General features: G+C 38.0%; 1 protein-coding gene across 1 annotated transcript in view; it reads left to right on the top strand.

Moving 5' to 3' along the window:
* The window catches only part of LOC120223810 (neurexin-3-beta), a 361,175-nt gene extending 344,879 nt beyond the window's left edge, over positions 1-16,296 (top strand). Inside the window, exon 6 of the mRNA XM_039222035.1 lies at positions 15,223-16,296. Coding sequence (XP_039077966.1) covers positions 15,223-16,148 — 926 coding nt within the window. The 3' untranslated portion in view covers positions 16,149-16,296. The remainder of the gene's footprint in view (positions 1-15,222) is intronic.
* The last annotated feature ends 6,445 nt before the right edge of the window (positions 16,297-22,741 follow it).

Below are 22,741 nucleotides of genomic sequence, written 5' to 3'. Positions count from 1 at the left end.
CACAGACTCAGAAACAGGCTCCAGGCTCTGAGCTGGCAGTCAGCACAGAGCCCGACGCGGGGCTCGAACCCACGAACCGCGAGATCATGACCTAAGCGAAAGTCGGACGCTTAACCGACTAAGCCACCCAGGCGCCCCTGATACCTCAAAGTTTCTTAATTGAGTTTTCCTTCTGTGTGTCTTAGGGTATTAACACTTTTGGGAGGAAGGAGCTAAAATGCTACCTTGACCCTCTTTCCCCTCTCAGCCTCATCTTATCCCCCAGTTCTGATGTCTATTGAGATATGTGTCTCCAAGGGATTTAAGGGGGTGAAGAGCAAGTGACTTGACTCAAGGCACCTGGTTTGCTAGAGGAAAAGATCTCACTTCCAGGTCTGTGCTCCTACCACTAAATAAATATATTCTTATGAAAATGCATCTAAATAAGGCCACTTCAGAGGGTAACTGTAACCCACACAAAAGGTGAAATAAAGTAATTATAAAGTTACATGCAGAAATAATAAAAAATAAATGATGAACTAATATGGTTGAGGAACTTAGCATTATTGGAGGGGTAGGGACAGGGCTTCAACGGAGGTAGTAACCATGGCTGTTTAGGTTAAGGTTTTAGACTGAGGTTCTTTGATGCTGAAGCAGATGTTCTAGCATCTGACCTCAACTATCGGGGGACTCAGCCTCTTCAGTTGAATATGAAACCCTAATTTTACAGTTGATGCTATGGTGTCAGCTTTGAAAACAACAGGAACAAACATCTGAAAATCCCTTTAGACTTTATAAGCACTTTCACATTCAAATTCTCATTACTCATGCAAACCTACCCTGCGAGGTGAGTTAATTGACCAGACATCACAATCTCCGTATTACACCTGAGGAAACTTACTCAGGGAGGTTACCCGATTTCGATTTGTTCAATGTCTTAAACTAATATAGCAGTCAGTACATCCAAGACTGGGACTTAGGGCCCCTGACCCCAACATCTCTATCCCACATACTAAATTCCAGGCACAAGGCAAGCCATGGTGGTGATGCATGATTCTAATGCATTTATGGAAGCTGTAGCCTAGTGTCAGGGTAAAAAAAAAAAAAAAAAAAGCAATTAAATATATTAACTAATTTTCTCATTCATTCTTTTATTCAACAAATGTTTGATTGGCTATTAGTATCCTAGTGGATAGGCAAATAAAGATAAAAAATATCAACATTTGTGCTAAAGTTCTTACAGTCTTGTTGAGATTAAGAGGAAAACAACTGAATGCGATGGAGTGTTGGAGTCAGTCGAAATCTGTGCAGGGCGCAGTAGGTTCACAAAGAAGAATGGAGGTGATAGGACTGAATTAAAGTGCAAGTTGAAGGTTATGTGAATATAGGGAAAGAAGTCGTTACATTAAGTTGCTTCCATATCTAAATGTTCTATCTTACCAGCTTTTAAAAAGTAATACTAGCCTTTGTGATGTTTTATCCATTCTTATCTACTTAAGTATGAAAAATTACTCTAAAGCCGGCAAACAGATCATTAATACAGAAATACAGTTCTGAGTATTGAGCTTGATGGTATCCTAGACTCTCTTTTCGATTACAGAGGCTTAATTTTTCTGTCTCTCCCTATCTACTATAATAATGTGCGGAAACTGAGTTTGGGAACAGGTGTTACATGACCTTTTTACTTGGAGCATTTTTGTTCACCATTAAAAAGAAAATACTAAACTTTTTATTTAGAAACAAATATCAAGTATGAAGCAGACTTCTGTCGGAGGCCGGCTCCGGCAGGTCCAGGGGTCCCTGAAGGATGGACGGTGTCGGCGAGAGAGAGTGAGAGAGCCCCGAGATCCTTTCTGATCACCAGGCAGGCATCTCCGTCCTGTCGGTTTTGGTGTCTTTATTTATAGGTCAAATGTTAACATGGCATCAGGAAATGGAATTTTTACAACGGATAGCTCTTTGTGATAAGGTGTTTTTGGAAAATGTACAGAAACAGGTTTTACAGAAGTTTTCTTGCAGAACTGCCCCAATTATAGTGAGGTTGAGTAACTAAGAAAATAACAGGGTGTTCACATTTTAATAACACTAAGATTAAGTCATAGGTTTGTAGATACTCTTATCCATCCTCATCACAGCTGCCAGGGTAAGGGAAGGTGTTTGTGGAAAGTAGGCCTTAGGGAAGGGGCTGCTATACACCATCAGTTAGCAAAGGTGTATGTATTAACTTATCTTCTGCCCTTATCTGTTCCTTTTCTCTAAGTTAGGCTCTTTGTCTCCGGGCAAGACTTGATTTTCCAGTTATATTCTTTATGGCACCGGAGAGCCAACCATACCTTTAAAGAGTTTAGCTTATTTCCCAATACGTAGAACAGCCTCTACGAGTGCATTTACCTCTGTGTCTACTTTTATGATTTCTTGAATACTAGGGCATGAAAGACATTTTTGGTTAGTTGATTTACATGTTGAGCTGTATGATCATCTTGGACTAACGCAACAGTAGAAACAGAATTGTACATGTCTTTTATGAGTAAGGGTCATTAGCCTGTTCATAGCTCAAGGGAAAGTATGGAGGGAAACAGGACCTTCTGGAGACACGATGTCTGTTCCCATAATCAAAAGAAGAAGTTCCCACAATCAGTTCCTTCACAAGGTGCAATCATCATACCAGGGCCAGAATAAGGGGACAAGTCACTCCCGATATTGATCAACAAGTTACCCTAGGGGTCAGTGCTCAAGCAGAAATAATCGAGTGGGGGTGGATATCGGTCGTCATCTGATTGGCAAGAGACCGTGCAAACTTGCTTTAACCTCACCAGAAGTTTTCTCGACTAGTGGGCTCAGAATGGCTCCCAACAGACTGCTTCACCCCTTCCTTGAGCATTACTCATGTCTGAGGAAGAGGTTGTGAGAAGTCCGAGTATATGCAAGGCTCATTTTGTGACACAGATGACAGCCATCCCCACATTCCTGGATTCTATATTCATTCTCAAAGTCTCCATTTTTATTCTGGGCCAAACAATGATTCAGAACCGAACTACTGGTTCTCTCAGAAGAATCTCTCCCTTCTTCTCATGGACATATAAAATAGCAATCAGTGAAATGTTTTTGTATTTTTCAAAGGAGGAACAGCTGAGGAGATTTACCTGCTATATCTGATGCAAAAACCTTGAAATCCTCAGGAGATATTTGTCTCCAAATTTCTCTCTTAGCCCACTCTACTTGTAATGTTTCAAGTCTTTCCCTGGAATTGGACTCGACTCCCAAGAAGGTTTCCTTTTCCTTCCTCTCTCCACTGTTTTCCCTCAGAAACTTGAAATATTTGCAGCTATACAAAGTAGTTCATTCAGGGCTGCTCCTGGACCTCACCTGTATACCTGTACACACTGAAGACAATGTCCCTTAGCAAGCAGGATCTACTCTCCCATAGAGGCGGGTCTACAGCTTGAGTTACTTGATCATGTCTTTCCAGTGTTTCAGGCACAACTCCAGACAATTTGGAAACCTTTTTTTTTTTTTTTACAAGTGCACTTCTTGACCAGTGTAATTCTATCTTATTGCATTTGATGTTTTTAGAAGTTTGACTTTACATTTAGACAGGTTATTTGGACATGGTAGGATAAAAATGGTTACATCAAAATATGCTGTTTCAGGTCAAATTATTGTATTATTTGTTCTCAATGGCAAGCATAATTGTAAAGCATTCTTAACACCCACCAGGTAGAGGCATAGGTACAAAACCATGTGGTTATTGATAATAAAACCAAACACAGATAGCTAATGAAAGATTAAAATGAACCTGGGACATAATTATGAACTACTAGCAATATTACTTTGTATCTTATATTAAAAATCAAACAAGCCTTGTGTATGTAACTGATGGTTGACTTATAAGAATGTATGTGCACTATATTCAGGCTGTGTTGGCTTTATTTGAAACTATGGCTTCCATGGGTTTAAAAAAATGCCTATTTGCAAAGTGACAACCATAAATTTTACTATGTTCAACTGTTTAAACCAATGATTTCCAGAATGTAAATGGTGTCCTACTTGTATGAGTTTTAAAACAAGCTATTTTGAAATAGGTAAATTACCCAAATTAATAATGCATCTTTCTCAAAACACCTCTTGACACCTCTCATTATCCAGGAGTATGTATACACTGGAAGTATCTTATCAAGTCTCGTACTTAGACCAGTTATGTTTCATACTTTAAAAAGTTGCCTACAGGCACCTGGGTGGCTTAGTCAGCTAAACACCTGACTCTTGATCTCAGCTCAGGTCTTGATCTCAGAGTTGTGAGTTCAGGCCCTGCATTGGGCTCTACACTGAGTATGGAACCCACTTTAAAAAAATATATATTGCCGATGAAACAAAAAACAGCCTATCTGAATATTATCAAAATAACTTTGTTCTGTAGAAGTCACTTGATACCTTGTGAGGCCATATGAGCATTTATAATAGAGTCTTCTCATACAATACAATTCAATGTTAAAGTATAATTATTCAAAAAAAATCAGTGCACCAAGGGTTCTTCTTTTCCTATATTATTGGGATTTGTTTTTCCCTTTTTCTGCAACCTCACAGCCGTCCTTTGTGAAGTTCCTACAATAATGATTAACATTATTAAACCAGAGACTAAAAATCTTGGTACGGACTGACCCATGGGGACACGTTATTATAATTATTTTAAAATAAAATAATAAAAGGGGCGTCTCATAGAGGGCAAAAGTCTGACTTATCCTCACAGTTTATTCCTTTTCATGAAAGTCACCCGGCAAAGTTCTTAGGAGTGACTAAGATTGTGTCAGAACCAGGTGCTCTCAAGTGTCTCACCTTTGTGGTTGCCGACCTGGGTTTCCCAGTCCTTGGTTGGACATTAATGTTCTCACAGGGATATAATATTGAATATAACTCTTGGGATCTCTTCCAGTAGAGGCTGAGGCCATTTCTAAAAACTCCTTCCACACGCACGCGCACACACACACAACACTCACACTCAAACACTGTCCCTTCTCCCTTGCCCTTCACCTTCCTCCTCACCCTCTCTCTTTTCCATTTTTCTCAGAAGAGATTGAATGGAATATGTTTCCCACCTGATCTCTAGAAGACTGGTATAGTCTCCCCACAATGTACTTTGAATATACCATGCTCATTTCCTGACTATCCTGTACTTTACAGATACTGACACTGCCACTGTGTTCTTTGGAGTAGAGAATGTGTACTACATTTATCAGGCTATTACATTTATCGGGCTCATTTTATGAACACTCTGTTGTCATTTATGGTACCCTGGCAATTTGGCAAAACCCAAGAAAACTCATATGAGACAATGCAGTCATATCCTGTGATTTACAAAATATGCCTTCTAGGTCTGTCAATGAATATGGGATAAGCTTTCTAGGACAGAACCCACAAACCTATCTATATTAATACCTCAATTCCTACCACTATAGTCTCCACTTCAGCCCCCAATATTCATATACATAGGCACATGCTTTCCTTCTTATAATTGGCAGGAAGCCTTGGGATGCCCTTTGTCTCTACTGGAAAGGCATGAAACTAAGTCTAAGTACATTCCTCCCACCCCCAAATCAGTTTTGTCTTGCTGACCTCTCCCCAACCCCAGCTTGCTGTTCTGTTTTTCTATTTTCCCTAAATGCAACTTACTTTAAGCATGTATTAACTTGATTACCATTCCTACAGTTAAAGGCTAATAGAAGATGACCCATTTGTCAGTCTTAGCCACTTTCTTCTCTTTCAAATGTCTACTTATGACGTACATCCAGACTGCACGCCCTTTTTATTTTCTTTTAAAGATGCGAAACAAAAAAAAATTTAAGAAAATTCAAATTTTCTTTTTAAAGAAAATGCAAAACTTGTTTTTAATTTTGGCTATCACCAAAAGGGGAATCAACAAGCCAGAAAACGAAAAGCAAAAAAACAAAACAAAACAAGTGTCCCCTGACTGCTCTGTCTGTGCCTCCTCAGCGTGTGCATCTGGTTGTTCATCTCTGAAAGTCTGTGAAATACTTTTTTCTTTCAATTTTTTTGTTCTTTTCTCCCTTTTGGTTTGGGAATTAAGTGCTTTCTGTATTATATCTATCTACCTATATATATATATCAATATGTTTCTTTTGATTGCTAGATCTTTAACTTTAGATTTGGTTTTATCCAAAATTATGAGAAAAAAGTTATGAATTGTTTTCTGCAATTTCCCCCCACTCCCTCTTTAAATGTGGAACAACTTCAGCTGCAGAATCCCCACATCCACATCTTTTAAATTAGCATCTTCTCATTGGGAATCCCACGGTGCCTCATGGGTGGCAGGGGGAACATGGGTGACGTCATACAGGCAGAACCATTTCTCAGTCTGGCCTTTCCATCACCTCTGCTAGTCTCCAAGCCCCTCCTCTGACTCTAGATGGGGCTGTGTGGCTGCCGGTGAAGTTGTTCAACTTGAATGCATAAATCTAGTCTCCTTGTTTTTGCTTTTAATCTTTTGGTCATTATTATTAGTATTATTATTTTATGTATTTCGACTACTTTTAGTAGGAAAAAAAGTTTAACTGTTTTTATTATTTGAAACTCTTTAATGAAAATGTAATGATTTTTGGAGTAATTGCATGTTGAAGAAGTTGCAGCTTAGGGTGTGTGAGATTGTGTTAGAGTTCTGTTCTTTATTTCTGTAGATGGGCATGTGTAGGCTCATTTGTTTTTGTATATTGCCCATCCCTTCCTTACAGCCAGAAGCTCTAATGCAGCTAGATCACTCCGTGCCGCCCTTACATGGACATGGCGACTCACTTACACTTTCACCCCCATCATCTTCATCTCTTGTGTAGTGCACTCATAAATACAACCCTGCCCTCTCTGCATCTCTCCTTCCCACACTTCCCTTCCCGTAGCATTGTTCAAATTTATGTGCTGTCATCCATCCCCTAAAATTAAAGAAATCTAAAACTTGTCAAAACGACAAAACTATTTAAAACTCAAATATGTATCTGAGAACCTATAACAGCGCAGAAGTTCATTCAAAACCCTCCAGATTCATAGATTTTTTTAAAGGCAAATTATAAAAGTAAACAGGTTTTTTTTCATTGTTTAAATCACTGCAATTGGAATGACTTCAAATTCAAAATCGATGCCCTCCCCAGCCCCTCAAAGAAAAACTTTGTTCAAGTGCAGATTTTTTTTTCTTTTCATGTTATGTGGTGTGGATGTATGTGTTGTTGCCTCCCTGTATCATCCTTTGTTATAAACTATTATATTTGAAAAAACTAGACATTTTGCTCAAAAGTTTTTTAAGAAATGACAACGAAAAAGCAAGTTACAAGAATGTGGCAATTCTATTTGTCCAAGAGCATTCTTACACAACTTTCTTTTGTAAATTTTTCTTTCATGCCAAAAAACATGCGGGCAATTTGTTGATGTAAGTTGACTATAAATTAATACGGTACGCTGTTTTCTTTTAAGTTACTTTATCTATATGAAAATGATTGCTTTCTTTGTTTCCCAAAAACACTCTTTTTTTTTTAATTTGCTTTTACTTTTTTTTTCCTGTCGTTATATTGTGAATGCCTTGTGAATGTTATTTGCTCTCCTTTCCTCTAGCTTACTTTGGCTTTGCTGTTGGCTTTATTTTCTACTATATGATTTTGAAGACAGTATTAAATATTTTATTTCATTTGTGTCTATCCGCTTAATTTTCACTGTTATGTTTTGTGCTGAATTGCTTCTAATGATCAGTGTGAACTCTATTGTTCATAGAAGGGGTGGGTAAGTTGTTCTCATCATCCAAAGGAAGCCTCACCTCTTTGCCTGAACCAACTTTAAAGCCTTGAAAATAATGATATGCTCTACACTGGGATATTAAATTGGTTACAGCCTATGGGAGGCCTGTACCCCCAGAAGAAAAGAAGTTAGCTCCAAGAGTTATCAGTGGTAATACATCCTAATTTAACTCCTTAGAAAGCATTCAGGGGAATTCGTCCTTGATTGTATTTCCTTCAGCAAAGGGAAATTAAGGTGCTCTCAAGTGACGATGGTAGAGTTTGGTGATCCAGGATTATGCCACCACCATCACTGCAGACTACAAAATTGATTTTTTTGAGAATGAAGGCATCAGGAATCCCAGGTGTTTAGGGTATTATCCTGTGATAATGATGCCTTTTAGTGTATAGAATTAACTAGTGGCGAAAGCAAACACTCATACAGAGAGAGCACAATTCTTTCTCCACCTTTCCCTCTCTGCATCCCTCCCTCTGTCCCTCCCAGCTTTTCCCTCCTCCCTCCCTCCCTTCCTGCCTCCCTGCCTGTCTCTCTCTACCTCTGGCCCTCTCTTTCCCTGCCTCCTTCCCTGCCTCTTCCTCGGTCTCCCTCCTTTCTTGCCCCCTCTCTCTCCCTTCCTTCCTACCTCTCTCTCTCTGTCTCTTTCTCTCTCTGCCCCCCTCCCCTCCTCTTTTACCTTTCATTTAATAGTTGGGATTTCTCTCCTGGACTTAATCAAGTGAACTTTACAAGGATTGTAAAATCCTACTAAGAAGAAACATAATGATTTTAACATCTAAAGTTTTATTTAGGAAATCTTTCAGGTAGGTAAATACTGCCATTTTCTGTGACCTTAGGGGTGAGGATACCCCTTGAGGTTAAACGCTTTTGGATTAATGTTGCCTTATGCACTTTGGGAAACATAAGATGGATAGGTAAGGAGTGCTATGCCAGGGGCGCTTGGGTGGCTCTGTTGGTTAAATATACAACTCGATTTCTGCTCAGGTCATGATCCCCAGGTTCAGTTGATGGGATCGAGCCCCTCGTAGGGCTCTGCACTGCCAGTGGTGAGGAGTCTGCTTGGGATTCTCTCTCTCCCTCTTTCTCTACCCCTCCCCCACTCATGCACTTACTCTCTCGCTCTCTTTCAAAATTAACATTTTACGAAAAAAGGGCTGTATCATTTTTAAATAAAGAGGTTACTTGTTTCACTTTAACTTCAGATAAAGTGTTATCTGAAACTTTTATAGAAATATACAACTGAATGGTAGGTAATAGATGTATTTCCAACAGAGCAACTTTAATGAATAGGCTTTCTCTACCTCAGTTTATATGATTTTATATTGTTTCATGTGCTGGATGATATTTTGGGTTTAAAACTAAGAACTTCCTAAATGGGGTATCATTTTTTCTAATAGAATTTATTTTTGTTGAGGAAGCTATCCATTGGTCAATTTCACAAAGAGTTAATCATTTTTTAAAATACAAGCTTTTTGAATTATGATAAATCATTCTTCAAAGTCTACATTTAAAATAACCTCAATAACCTAGATCCTATATTATTATACTTGTACCCTAGCATGAGACTACTACATTAAAAAAAAAATGGTCACAAGAAAGTGATCCGTGATTTATAGGCCCAAAATGTTAGTAGAGATAATACTAGTCACTAGCATTTTGGAGTAACACTGGATTCTATGCTAAACACTTCATATGCATTAGAATTAATATCAACATGCATTATTATTATTCACACTGGTGGGTTGAGGTAGACTGTGTTATGATTTCCATTTTACAGAGAGTTTAAGATAAATTTTACCACGCTCACATGGCTAGTAAACCACAGAGCTGTGATGCTAACCAGAGTATAAGTGGCTCTAGAGGCAAAGCTCTTAATCAATAAGGAAATGAGAAATTCCACATGACATGCTTTATTTTACAATGTATAATGATATCCAGGGAATGGATATAATAATATCCATTATCCATATGGCCAGGTAAGATTGTCTCATCTTACTTGGACATATGTTGAAAAATAGAATTTGTAGCCTTTCAGAATCAAATCCATTTCAGACAAACTAGGGGAAAATGCCTTACCTAGACAGTCTCATCTTATTAAAAATGTGAGTTAAGCCCCTTTGAGATCTTTGAGTTTTTCTGGCATGTTCTCCCCCAGTACTTGCCATGTTCATCCATGGCGATTCCTTCTGAAGGTGGAGAAGACTTTCATGATTTCAAACATCAGCATCCTTATGTGTTACAAGTACATACTGCTTTGACACCAAGTAATTAAGTGAATATCATTCAACAACTAATTTGGGGGAGAAGGATGACTTTGCCATATTACATGACTATCTCAGTAGTGAATTGGGAACATGTAAATAAGAGATGAGGTAAAGAACCAAAATATAAATAAAAGAAATTCAAGGAATTGGAGCATGGTGTCCTCTCTCAGCCTGGCTCTCAGCCTGGCTCTTTAGTGTCATTGTTTTGGTATTTTTGTGACTTTTAGACTCAAATGTCTCCAGAGAGGCAAAGGTGGGAGCCACATTGAAATTTCGTGCTGCCCTTGTTTTTTCAGATGACCCACTACATTCACCATCATCTGCAAAATTCTCACAGTTCAGAAGAGTTCTATTAAATTTTTAATACACTGTCTTTTTCGATGGCAGAGAGCCCCTTTTGCTGGGTATCAGCCCTAGACACATGAATTATATATCTATAAATACACTCTTAAAGCAAAAAAGCAGGGCAGCCTTCAGGGCTAAAATAGACCTTTTATATCCCTAGTGATCTCTCTAGTTTAAAGAAAAGCACAACCCTGTCAAAAATGGGTATATATTCCTGATTTAAAATGCTAAGGTTAAAGGAATAAAGATAGTTCTCATTCCAAGCCAAAGAAAAATTCTGGGGATGGAACAGGAAATTAGGGTGTTGATGGCCTACAGGGTTTCGGTCCTTCTGCCTGTAACCCCTTATGATTTTAGGCTTGCTGCTTCTATGAATATGAATCTTTAGAAGCATAGACATCTGGAAGTTCATTGACTCCACAGTCTTTGGGCATTGGGGAAAAAAAATCAGCTGCTCTAAGATTCCCGAGGACAATCACTTTGGATTAAAACAAATAAACATAAAATCTTAAATAGGTTCCTACAATCTAAGTCATTTCTGTTAAGGATCTAATCATGGAGAAATATATTCCTCGTCTCCTCTTCTCAAAGGATGTATGTCCTTATATTCCATAGGACACTATATAATCATTGTAAATGTTAAAAATGGAATTTGGTATTAAAATAGGTTATACACTCTAACTCACACACCTGTGCCAGGCACCTTGCACAATTATAGTTCTCTAAAATTTTCCACCTATTTTTATTCTAACTCCCATTTGTAACAATTGCTGCATCCCAGGTGACTTTCCTTTAAACATTTATCATTTTTTTACCACTGCTGCCAGGATTAATAACAAAATGGCAAAGAAAACTGAAAGAAATTAGTCATTTGGGCAGATTCTTTTATTTAAACTCTGAAATAGCATACCCAACAGTTTTGGTTTGGAAATAAGCTCTTATCATTTCACTTAGAGTCTCACCAACCCTTTAGAAGCTCTTTATAATTAGCGAGCTTTAGGACACTCCCTCCACTTCATTATGAAATGATGGTTTTTACTTTTTTTTTTTTTTTTAGTACAAGAGAGATTGAAAGGTATTGGATTGAGAACTGAATAGCAAAAGAAGGTGGGGGCAATTCAACTGCAGAGTGAGCAACTTGTAGATTTTGTAGATTTTTTACAACAAAGACACTGCAGGAGCTTTAGATTGAAAAAAAGGGGTGGGGGGAAAGGAGGCAAATTTAAGAGTCCAGTTGGGTGTCACAGATGGTACACTAAAATTGCAAATGAATGCCAGTCTGTAATCACGAAGACAGTGATCTTAATCTCACTTAAAGGGACACCAGCAAGCTACTTAACAATTTGCCTTTATGTTTAAGTTATCCATACCAGGCTTTTGCCTTTCAACAAATCGGTTATTCCTTATCTTTTATCCCAGTTTCCTCTCTGCTTAATATACGTGGAGTCGATTTTTATCATTGCCCTAAGGAATAGATGACTCAGTATTTGTGCCAGGAAAGGGCTCACATGCTAAACCTTTGTTCTAGGCGAGATGGGTAAAAAAGTCCTGTCTTGCTCTCTGAAGGAAAGTAAAATCATCCCTGAGTAATCTCCTGGGAACCTTCAAACAGATCGCAAGGGCCTTCTCTTCTCTCTTCTCGTTGCCTTCTCTTCCCTACTTACACACTGCCTTCTTCCATGGGTCACCTTAAATATAACACTTGACCCCCACCCCACTAGATAGGGAGAGAAACTCAGGGTTAGTTTTAGGGCTGGCTTACATTTTGGGAACTGTGCTCCAATCCCATTTATAAAAATTAGCAAAAGTTGTAAAGTATGCATTAAATAAGTTGCAACATATATGAATGATATATATTCACAGTGTAGAAAAAGAAAAAAAAAAGGCACGCTGGCCCAGTAAAGCAAGTCTGAAGACTTGACAATTCTGCAAAGATCATTTTACTCAATAGTTTGAAACTCCAATAACTAGAAGAGAAGCTTGGGGCTGGAGCATAACTCAAAATATCGTCTTGAAATTCTCAGAAAGGTTGTTTTATTTCCCTACATTTGGTAACATTATCAAGCAGGGCAGAGATGATTATCCCTTCCAAATGATACACATTATGTACATCATTGCCACCTCCCCCAACTCAGTTTCTCTCTGTGTAACAGAGTGTTATTGGCTAAATATGGAGGAAGTAAAGCTTCTGACATGGGTACAAACATGGGTTCTTCTCAGATGCTTTGAAGTTATGCAATAGCTTTCCTCTCAGAAGGCCCTTCTCTTTAGCACACTGAAATCTGGACGGTGTAGATGCAGCAGTTTGAACTGAGGCACAAGGAAATGTTTAAAGGCAACCGACAGAATGGGAGAAGATATTTGCAAACGACCTATCAGATGAAGGGTTAGTATCCAAAATCTATAAAGAACTTATCAAGCTCAACACCCAAAAAACAAATAATCCAGTGAAGAAATGGGCAAAAGACATGAATAGACACTTCTCCAAAGAAGACATCCAGATGACTAACAGACACATGAAAAGATCCTCAATATCACTCCATCATCAGGGAAATACAAATCAAAACCACAATGAGATACCACCTCACCACCATCAGAATGGCTAACATTAACAACTCAGGCAACAACAGGTGTTGGTAAGGATGAGGAGAAAGAAGATCTCTTTTGCACTGCTGGTGGGAATGTAAATGGGTGTAGCCACTCTGGAAAACGGTTATGGAGGTTCCTTAAAAAATTAAAAATAGAACTGCTCTATGACCCAGCAATTGTACTATGATGTATTTATCTAAGGGACATAGGCATGCTGTTTCGAAGGGACATATACACCCCAATGTTTACAGCAGCACTATCAACAATAGCCAAAGTATGAAAAGAGCCCAAATGTCCATCGATGGGTGAATGGATAAAGAAGATGTGGTGTATATACACAATGGAGTATTACTCAGCAATCAAAAAGAGTGAAATCTTGCCATTTGCAACTATGTGGATGGAACTAGAGGGTATTATGCTAAGTGAAGTTAGTCAGAGGAAGACAAATATCATATGACTTCACTCATATGAGAACTTTAAGATACAAAGCAGATGAACATAAGGGAAGGAAAGCAAAAATAATATAAAAACAGGGAGGGGGACAAAACATAAGAGACTCTTAAATATGGAGAACAAACAGTGGGTTACTGGAGGGGTTGTGGGAGGGGGATGGGCTAAATGGGTAAAGGGCATTAAGGAATCTACTCCTGAAATCATTGTTGCACAATATGCTAACTAACTTAGATGTAAATTAAAAAATAATTAAAAAAATAAATAAAGATACATGGTATGGAAAGCTAAGCAGGAGAGTTCTCATTTGTGAGTGAGTCTTTATAGGAAGAACCTGGGAAGACCATGTAAACTAAAGGCTTGTCCACTTAGAACTTTGCGATATTGAGTCACGTGTCTGGCTTTGTCACCAATAAGGGGTGCCTCAGCAAAAGTCACATCTGATAACAGGCGTTTAAACACCAATCATCCCATGAGGGCAGTTCTATGGAGGGCAGAACAGACAAGAACATTGTACCTGACTGAGAGCTTAATGACCCAGCTCAGAAAGAAGACATTGACAATAATATTATATTAGCAACTCAGCTGTCTAAACTGCAACAGGAAAACATCATGCCCTCCCTGCTAGAGGATTTTTTTTAAACAACAGGATACATTTTGGGAATAAATGCAGTGAGGAGACATGAACTGTAACTTCTGGAGATTCTCCCTCTGTTTGAAAAATAACACTGTAAAGAGACACAGAAGAGACCTTGATTATCTTGCTTACGTAGATGAGTAATAAACTTGGCCCTACAATTAGGTGAGTAACATCCACCACAGAATATTTGTGGTACCCATGATCTGCGAGGCACTATGATTTAGCGAACTATTCTGCACTTTCTTTCCTGACTTAGTCCACATGTTTATAAATGCAATAACTAGGGTCTGTGGGTAAACCAATTTTTTCCCATTCTGGATAAGAATTGCTGATTTTAAAGACTCACTTTGCTATCTCTACATTTCTGAATCTAAATTTCCAGTAAATTGTGGGTATCTAGCCTGGGTATTAAAAAAATCTAGTGTCAACCTCAGCATATATTGCATATAGCATAAAAGCAATGCATAAACATAATATGAGACCAAGGCAAAGTTAGTTGCCATTTAGTAGGGCAATTTCTGGAAAAGCATAGTCAGAATGGGTTTGTTAGATTAACATTTTTAAGCTCTCATGAGTTCCCTTCCCTCAGCATATAGCAAATGTAGATTGAACTTGATGAATGTTAAATAAAAGGTAGTAGCTTAAAATACTAAAGACAAGGTCTTTTATGTTCCTTAATCTTGGTCTCTGGGACATGGAGAACATGTCACACTCATCCTCGTGGGAGCAAATAAATAGAAACCCAAAAAGGGAATAAAGAAATGCTAGAGTTCACAAATTAGTCACGTGCATGTGCACGTACACACACACACACACACACACGCACACACAGTTTTGCTAGCCTGTAGTCTTTGCAGCAGTATGACTGGATGCCATTATCCTGTAAGCAGATCCTGGAATTGGCCTATTTGAATTCTATCTAAATAATTACTTGAGAGTATCTTAAAAACCTAAGAATTTCAGAGTGTGATGGCAAGAGGCATGTAATGGGCTCTAAATCAGCTTCGAATGGTTAGTCTACTACAAGAAAGGATCCATGAGTGGACCCAGATCATTCTGTGATCATCTGTGATGCCTAACCTATCAAATACAGTCACTGAGAATGACTATGGTTTGTGTTTATCTACAAATATACTAATTCTGTTTTTCTTTTTCTTTCAATCCCAGGAGGTGAATTAGTTATCCCTCTTCTTGTAGAAGACCCTTTAGCTACCCCTCCTATTGCTACTCGTGCACCTTCCATTACACTCCCCCCTACCTTTCGCCCCCTCCTCACCATTATTGAGACCACCAAAGATTCCCTGTCCATGACCTCTGAGGCGGGGTTACCTTGCTTGTCGGACCAAGGCAGCGATGGTTGTGATGATGATGGCTTGGTGATATCTGGGTATGGCTCAGGGGAAACCTTTGACTCTAACCTGCCCCCTACTGATGATGAAGATTTTTACACCACCTTCTCCTTGGTAACAGATAAGAGTCTTTCCACTTCAATCTTCGAAGGTGGCTACAAAGCACATGCGCCCAAGTGGGAATCCAAGGACTTTAGACCTAACAAAGTCTCCGAAACTAGTAGGACTACTACCACATCTTTGTCCCCTGAGCTGATCCGCTTCACAGCTTCCTCCTCGTCTGGGATGGTGCCCAAATTGCCAGCTGGCAAAATGAATAACCGTGATCTCAAACCCCAGCCTGATATAGTCTTGCTTCCGTTGCCCACTGCCTATGAGCTAGACAGCACCAAACTGAAGAGCCCACTAATTACTTCCCCCATGTTCCGTAATGTGCCCACAGCAAACCCCACGGAGCCGGGAGTCAGACGGGTTCCGGGGGCCTCAGAGGTGATCCGGGAGTCGAGCAGTACAACAGGGATGGTCGTCGGCATTGTGGCTGCTGCCGCCCTCTGCATCTTGATCCTCCTGTACGCCATGTACAAGTACAGGAACAGGGACGAGGGGTCCTATCAAGTGGATGAGACGCGGAACTACATCAGCAACTCGGCCCAGAGCAACGGCACGCTCATCAAGGAGAAGCAGCAGAGCTCAAAGAGCGGCCACAAGAAGCAGAAAAACAAGGACAAGGAGTATTATGTGTAAAAACGACACCGCCAACCATTACGTGAATTTATGACGCAGAATTATTTCTATAGAAATCTATAAATACTTGGAAAATGAGATTTCACAGATGTCAGAACTGCTGTAACTATGAGATGGGGTGTACCATGACCATGGTGGGGAAAACCATTTTTAAAAGGACACAAACAAAGATGTACCTACCTATACCGTTCAGCCATGGCTGCTTTGACTCAGTCATCGCCCGGAGACAGAACACTCTTTCTGCCCTGCTGTATCATAAAGCACACACTTTGCGCTCTGGAGCAACCAGATGTCACCCCCACTTTCGCGGACTTGGAAGCTTCCTTCTCTTGAGGACTTTTCACCCAAGGTAGAAGACTTCATGGCTTACTTGTTCCATAACTCCAAGTGAGTCTGTAATGATGTTTGTGAAGCTTGACTGTAACAATATGTAACAATGTTTTCTTTTTTTTTTTTTTTTGGTTTAATTATGTAAAAAACAAAAACAAAAAAATTAAAAAAATTAAAAACAAAAGCAAACAAACAAACAAAAAAAAAAAACCCACCCTTATCTGGTTTTGGCCAGTGTACGTGTAACTTTTCAAGATCTGAGGGGAAAAATGGCTTTTGGGTTTTTGTTTATTTTTTGAGAATGACTGGACATAAGAAGAAAAAAACAAACAAAAAACTCAGAAAACAAGAGTAAGAGAGACTATTGCCATATGAACTCAAAAGCTACCATGGTGTTCACTCTACATATCAGGTTGTGGTATTCTAGAATCTGTTGTTTGTTTCCTGTACGATGCTTTGCTGAAACACATAGCAAAATCACATGATGGATGATAGTATTGATTTGAAAAGCTGGTCCCTCAGGATCTAATTGCAGAATTTGCCACCCAAACCCTGAATAGATGGGGTTAGGGCTGGTTTTATCAGAGCTATTGGCTTTACTTAACAATATTGTTCCTGTTCATTAGCCCAGCCAAATTGTGGTAAAGGAGAAAGCCCCACAAACTAACACAGAGCCTTTCCTAGGGAAGGTGAAGAGGGGGTGGGCTGGATCTGCGACTGATCGAAATGCATGCAAATATAAAAAGACGAGACAATACTAAATGTCTGTTAAAGAATCAAAACAGACAATAGGGGAGTTCAACGTGTGATGGAACCACAAAAGGTCACACAAGCCAAACATGGCATGACAGAGTGCAGAATACATAGTTCTTCCCCCACCCCCAACATGATGTTTTTCATAGTGGTTTAATTTTGTAGCCTGACACTTACGGATAACTCTGTCCTTCCATTTGCTCACATCTCCCTTCACCCATCTTTTCTAAAAACAAATAAATAATAAATGAATAAAGCTGCTGTGACACACACAAAAAAGGAATTTAATAGTATAATATATATATAAATAAATATATATACAGATATATTTATCATGGTATGTTTGATGGGATGACTGAAACAGGACAGCTGTTAAAGTCTTGAAGTGGAATGAGAATGTTGTTTTAAAAGAAAATAACAAAACAACAAAAAAGTAAACCTTAAAAATGTGAAGAAAGTGTGAGTTTTAGTTTTGTCACAGTTAACTGTGTCAAAGAGAATAAACAATCTTCTCAGATTTTGTTTACATATTTTACTACATTTTTGCTGGTATAATTCCTTAGCCACCTATGTACATACTGCTTTAAGAACTGTTCTTTCCTTTCTCTGTTTATTTCCGTTGGTTTGGTTTATATTCCAGTTGTCTGTCTTTCTTTTTGAAAAGAGGAAACAATGTACAGAACAACAATAAACTGGTTGTGTGGCCATAGCTATCCAAAAAGCAAGAGACAAAGCAAGACAAATATTCACACAAAAATGAAGTATGACTTCTGGAGGGTCGGTTATATACAATTTCTTTTGTACAGATGAAAATCAATCAGCTGTTTAGATTTAGAAATCTACTCTTGCTGGTCTTTGTAAGTTGCATGAATATTTGACTTTGAAAAATATCTTAAAGACACGGGGCAAAAAGCGCAATCTAAACAACGGTAGCCTTTACTACTGTGTATGGAAAGAGGTGTTCCTCATTATCTGATATTTCAATGTGTTAAGAGTTTTGGATTTTTTTGTTGTCATTAAAAACGACAGGATTATAAAGAGATATCAAAGCACGATTTTAGATAACTTAAATGGCCCAACCTATATGAAGTTGATTATATCTCGATGTCTGTAAAAGATTGCTGTTTTTGGAGTCTTGAGGTCTTGTGAACTGATTTCCGGCTTTCTTTCTTTACATTTTTTTTTTAATTTGAGTAAAAATACATTTGTTATATTCCTTTAGTGTAAGTTTCTATTTGGACAATTTTATGGGAACATGTGCATTCTGTATGTGAGCTTCTATCATATTCTTGTTGTTTTATGAGCAGACTCTTAAGGAATTTATTTTATGATGTTGTGAAGTTACTGCTTTTTCTTTTTCCTTTCTCTTTTAGTTCATATTTGCATTTTCGTTCAAGGATATGCTTAGCAATAAAATGTTCTTCCCAAAACCTTGTATGATGATGGCATTTTTATTTTCTAAACATTTTGTAAAAGATCTTGCACTGGGGCTAAGTGTATCATATCTTATTAAAAGCCGAGGTAGCTAGGACCTTGTGAAATAAAATATTCTAACCGGTTACTAATTACTTCTATTAATTTATCAAAACTGGACTATTTATGGACTAAACAACTATTTCTGTCAACTGAAATATTATTTAGATTGTTATGACAGGGTAAGCAGGAGAGAAAACTCTTTTGAACAGGTAAGAAGACAGAAGCATTGTATTCTGAGAAAGATGATTAGATACTATATATATATCTATACATATATATATAAATATATACATATTTAATGTTCAGTAGTTTTTTAGTATTTTCTGCAAGTCAACAAACTTTAAAGAGTTTTCCAGAACCTTGTATATATAATGCCTTAAGCCCTAGAAAGCTTTAGATGCCTTCTCTCGAGGTCTCCTGGCATATCAAAATGTTTTTTACAAAAACGAAATCCAAAATCAAAAATGAGTGCTTAAATTTTAACAGTTTCTTTTTAGATTTTCAGATTATAAAATTCTGCAAACAATCTTTATAGCTGGAACTTTTCTCACGTTTCCGGTGTCCTTGATTTGCTGGTTCCCTAAGCACGTGCTTACTTTGCCCGTTGGACAGTGCATCATGATACTTCACATATTTCACCATGATCCTGAAATGTGGGTTAACTCAACTGATATACTCTATCCATATATTGGTTACCAGTTTTCAAAGAGAAAAGCAAATTTAGTTAACCTTGTTCCTTCAGATTACATTAATGGAATAGTTATGCTATTGACTATCACAGGAATGGGGAAAAATGAGGCTCTGTGATGTCAAACTATGGAAAGTTCCTTTCTTGCCTTCTGTTTCAGATACTTTGTGTAACTTAAAACAATCATTTATCAATCCCCATAGTGTTTCAGGTGCTGTGTCAAATGTTTCAGATCTGTGTAATGTGTTTAATCCCTGAGTGGTAGACAGAATTTTCCTCATTTTAAGATGAAAAGAACAAGACACAAAGAACTTAATGACAATTTGGCATATACATTTCTAGTCATATTAAAACTCAGGCCTTGGTGGCATGGAGGTTAGGGTGATGCCATGGAACAGGTACAGGTATTGAGACCAGAGAGGCTTGGGTTGGAATCCCAGCTAGACTATTCACTATATATGGGAAAATTTCACAGTCTCTCTGAAATTTGGCTTCTTCACCTGAAAATCATGACACCTCAATGACCTTGCCTTGCAAGATACTTTGGGGGAAAATGAAATGAAGTGTTTTAATTGTGATTAATACAGAGTAGGGGCTCAACAAAGTTATACTCCTTTACTTTGAGTCCTGTGCTATTCTGTATATGATAGCTGCCTTTATAATTAGAAATCCTGCCCTAAATTCCACACTAATAAAAAGATTTATTTAGTTGTTGTCAAACAATGTTGCCATATCATGACTAGAGTTTACTAGTTATAATAGACAAAGCTAGTCTTATTCTAGTCATACACTTTGATTGCAAGCATGATTGCAATGAGTAAATATCTGATGTTGAAATATGGTAGCATTCATTTTGTCTGACATCACATTTTAAGCAAGCGGCCACAAGTTGGTTTGTGTATGTAAAGGGAGTCTAGATTTGAGAAAACTTGCCAGAGAAATTTCCACATAATGGTTAATATGGAAGATTCAGCAAGATCTAAGTGACATTCACTCAGATACATTAGTTAAAATTCATTGACAGAAATACTTTTTCACTGTCTTTCTGTGAGGAAGTGTTGAGATTAACACCATCTCTTTTAAATGTGTTTATCTTTGGCCATAGGCTTTGGCTTTGGAATCAGAAAAGCTTAGTTCAGATCTTGGCATTGAACCTTGGGTCTGTCCTTGACTCACTGTGAAACTTTGAGTAAGATGTGCAGTGACTCTAGCTTCATCTGTGAAATTGGAATGATACTGTCTTCCTCTTAGTGCTGTTCTATAATTAAATAAGCTGATGTGAGTATACGTGCCTGGTTATAAGTACAGTGCCTAGCCCATAGGCCTCAAACAATGATGTCTGATATTGCCATTTTAATCATCTGGTATTATTCTGGGAAAAAATAAGCCAAAATTCCTTCTAAAAGTTTAGAAAGGATACATATTGGAGAGCCCCAGAACAATCATACTCTGTCATTTAAAATCATAACTGTTTTTATTTCCCTATAACTGAAATCACATTGATTCTTTGAGCTCTTTATGAGTGGTCAAACAGAAAAGTTCATACCCCTGTAAAACCCATTACTTCAACTTTTCAGTATAGGGAGCATAAGAAAGATTCAAATGGTAGCCTGTTCTGTACCTCAAAGGAGAGTCTTCTATCACTCCCAAATTACAGAGTTGTCATTGCCTTAGACACCCTTTCAAAACTCTATATTGGCTTTCCCACCATAAACTCTCTAAATATCACAATTTAATATATAACCCAAGAAGTACGCTAAGCATTTATTCTTTTGATGATTAAACCAACACTTAATGAACAGTTTTGTGCCATCAAGTCTACTACTGGCTGTTGTTACTTGTTTCAGTGAAGATGGATAATGGATGTAAGGTTTTTTGTCTGGTGTAGATCCATATAGGCCAAAGTTCTCTTCACTCTATTCAAGTTGAAGTTTGATCTTCTTCAAAATATCCAAGCCCTGTACTTGTCCCAGTTCAGTTAACATCTTGACGATTCAGTTTGAAATCAGTTTGGTTATTAATGTATTTATTGGACATTGACTAAATGATGACTATATCTTAAATTGACAGCCTTATGGAGTTTACAACATACTAAAGGAACACGAATAATGATACTATGCTGAATACAAATTGGCTCTCAAAAAAGTATAAACTACATGCTTTGGAGGTTCAGAAGAAATTACTTAAGGGAGGGTTTCATAGAGGAGGTGACATGTTAGGTAAAACTTGTAAAACTGATAAGCAGAGATCAGGGCTACATGCCCTTCGAAACAAAGCATTACAGTGGAAGCAAGTAGAATCAAAGACATAATTTGGATGAATCACAGACTATATATTAAATGCATTATGGATGGTGCAGCTTAGAAGTTTTTTGGAATTTTGTCAGTGCAAGGAAAGAATAATGGAAGAGTATCTTGAGAAGCTCTCAAGGTCAAGGGCTACTTTGTTGTTGAGTGCAGAAAACACAAACATGTTTGAAGAGAAAAGTAAAACTGATACATTCTCAGAGAATGTAAAAGATGATTGGAGAGCTCAAGTTTTCATATAGAAGTGTTACTCCAAACAAAGCGAGGGAAGATTGTTCTTCTGATATAACAACAAAGGAGAGAGTGGGATTAAAAAAACAAACAAAACCCTAACATGGTAGTAGAGATGATAGAAGTTGAGACAGCTATAGTCAGAGTGCTTCAATGTTCAAGATAAGGGCAAAGTCACGTAATTAACAGTGAGACTATAAGCACATTGCCAAAGTCTGTCGATAACCCTGTTAGGAAGACAGCTAATAAAAGTATCAGTAAGAGGTCAATTGTCATTATCTGGCATTAAAAGTAATGCTTTATATTTTTGCTACATTTTTAAAAATTTCTTGTCTTAAAATAGGATCTTGTGGTTCCAAATTCGGAGTTCTTTCAATCGTGTAATGCTTTCTTAGAGAAGCAAACCATTTTATCCTTTTTTTCCAGAAGCATTTGGAGTGGAAATTAAGGAAGAGGATGATAGGATGCTGCCTGTAGCCTACTCAGGCTGCCACAACAAAATACTATAAGCTGGAGTGGCTTACACAACAGAAATTTATCTCCCACAGTCTGGAGGCTGAGAGTCCCAGATCAAGATCTGGTAGGGTTTGTTTTTTTATGAGGGTTTTCTTCTTGGCTTGTAGACAGAAGCCTTCTACCTCTGTCCTTTTGTCTATGCATTTTCTGGGAGGGGGCAAGGGTGAATGAGAGATCTCCCACTTTTTAATAAGACACAGTACAACTGGATCAGCCTTCTACCCTTAAAACCTCTTTTTTTTTTTTAATGTTTTTATTTATTTCTAGGAGAGAGAGAGAGACAGCATGAGCAG

Source organism: Hyaena hyaena, unplaced genomic scaffold (assembly GCF_003009895.1).
Source record: "Hyaena hyaena isolate Hyena2069 unplaced genomic scaffold, ASM300989v1 scaffold_1041, whole genome shotgun sequence".
NCBI lineage: Eukaryota > Metazoa > Chordata > Mammalia > Carnivora > Hyaenidae > Hyaena > Hyaena hyaena.
Note: the sequence above shows the minus strand (reverse complement) of the source record. Positions and strands in the feature narration are given on the sequence as shown.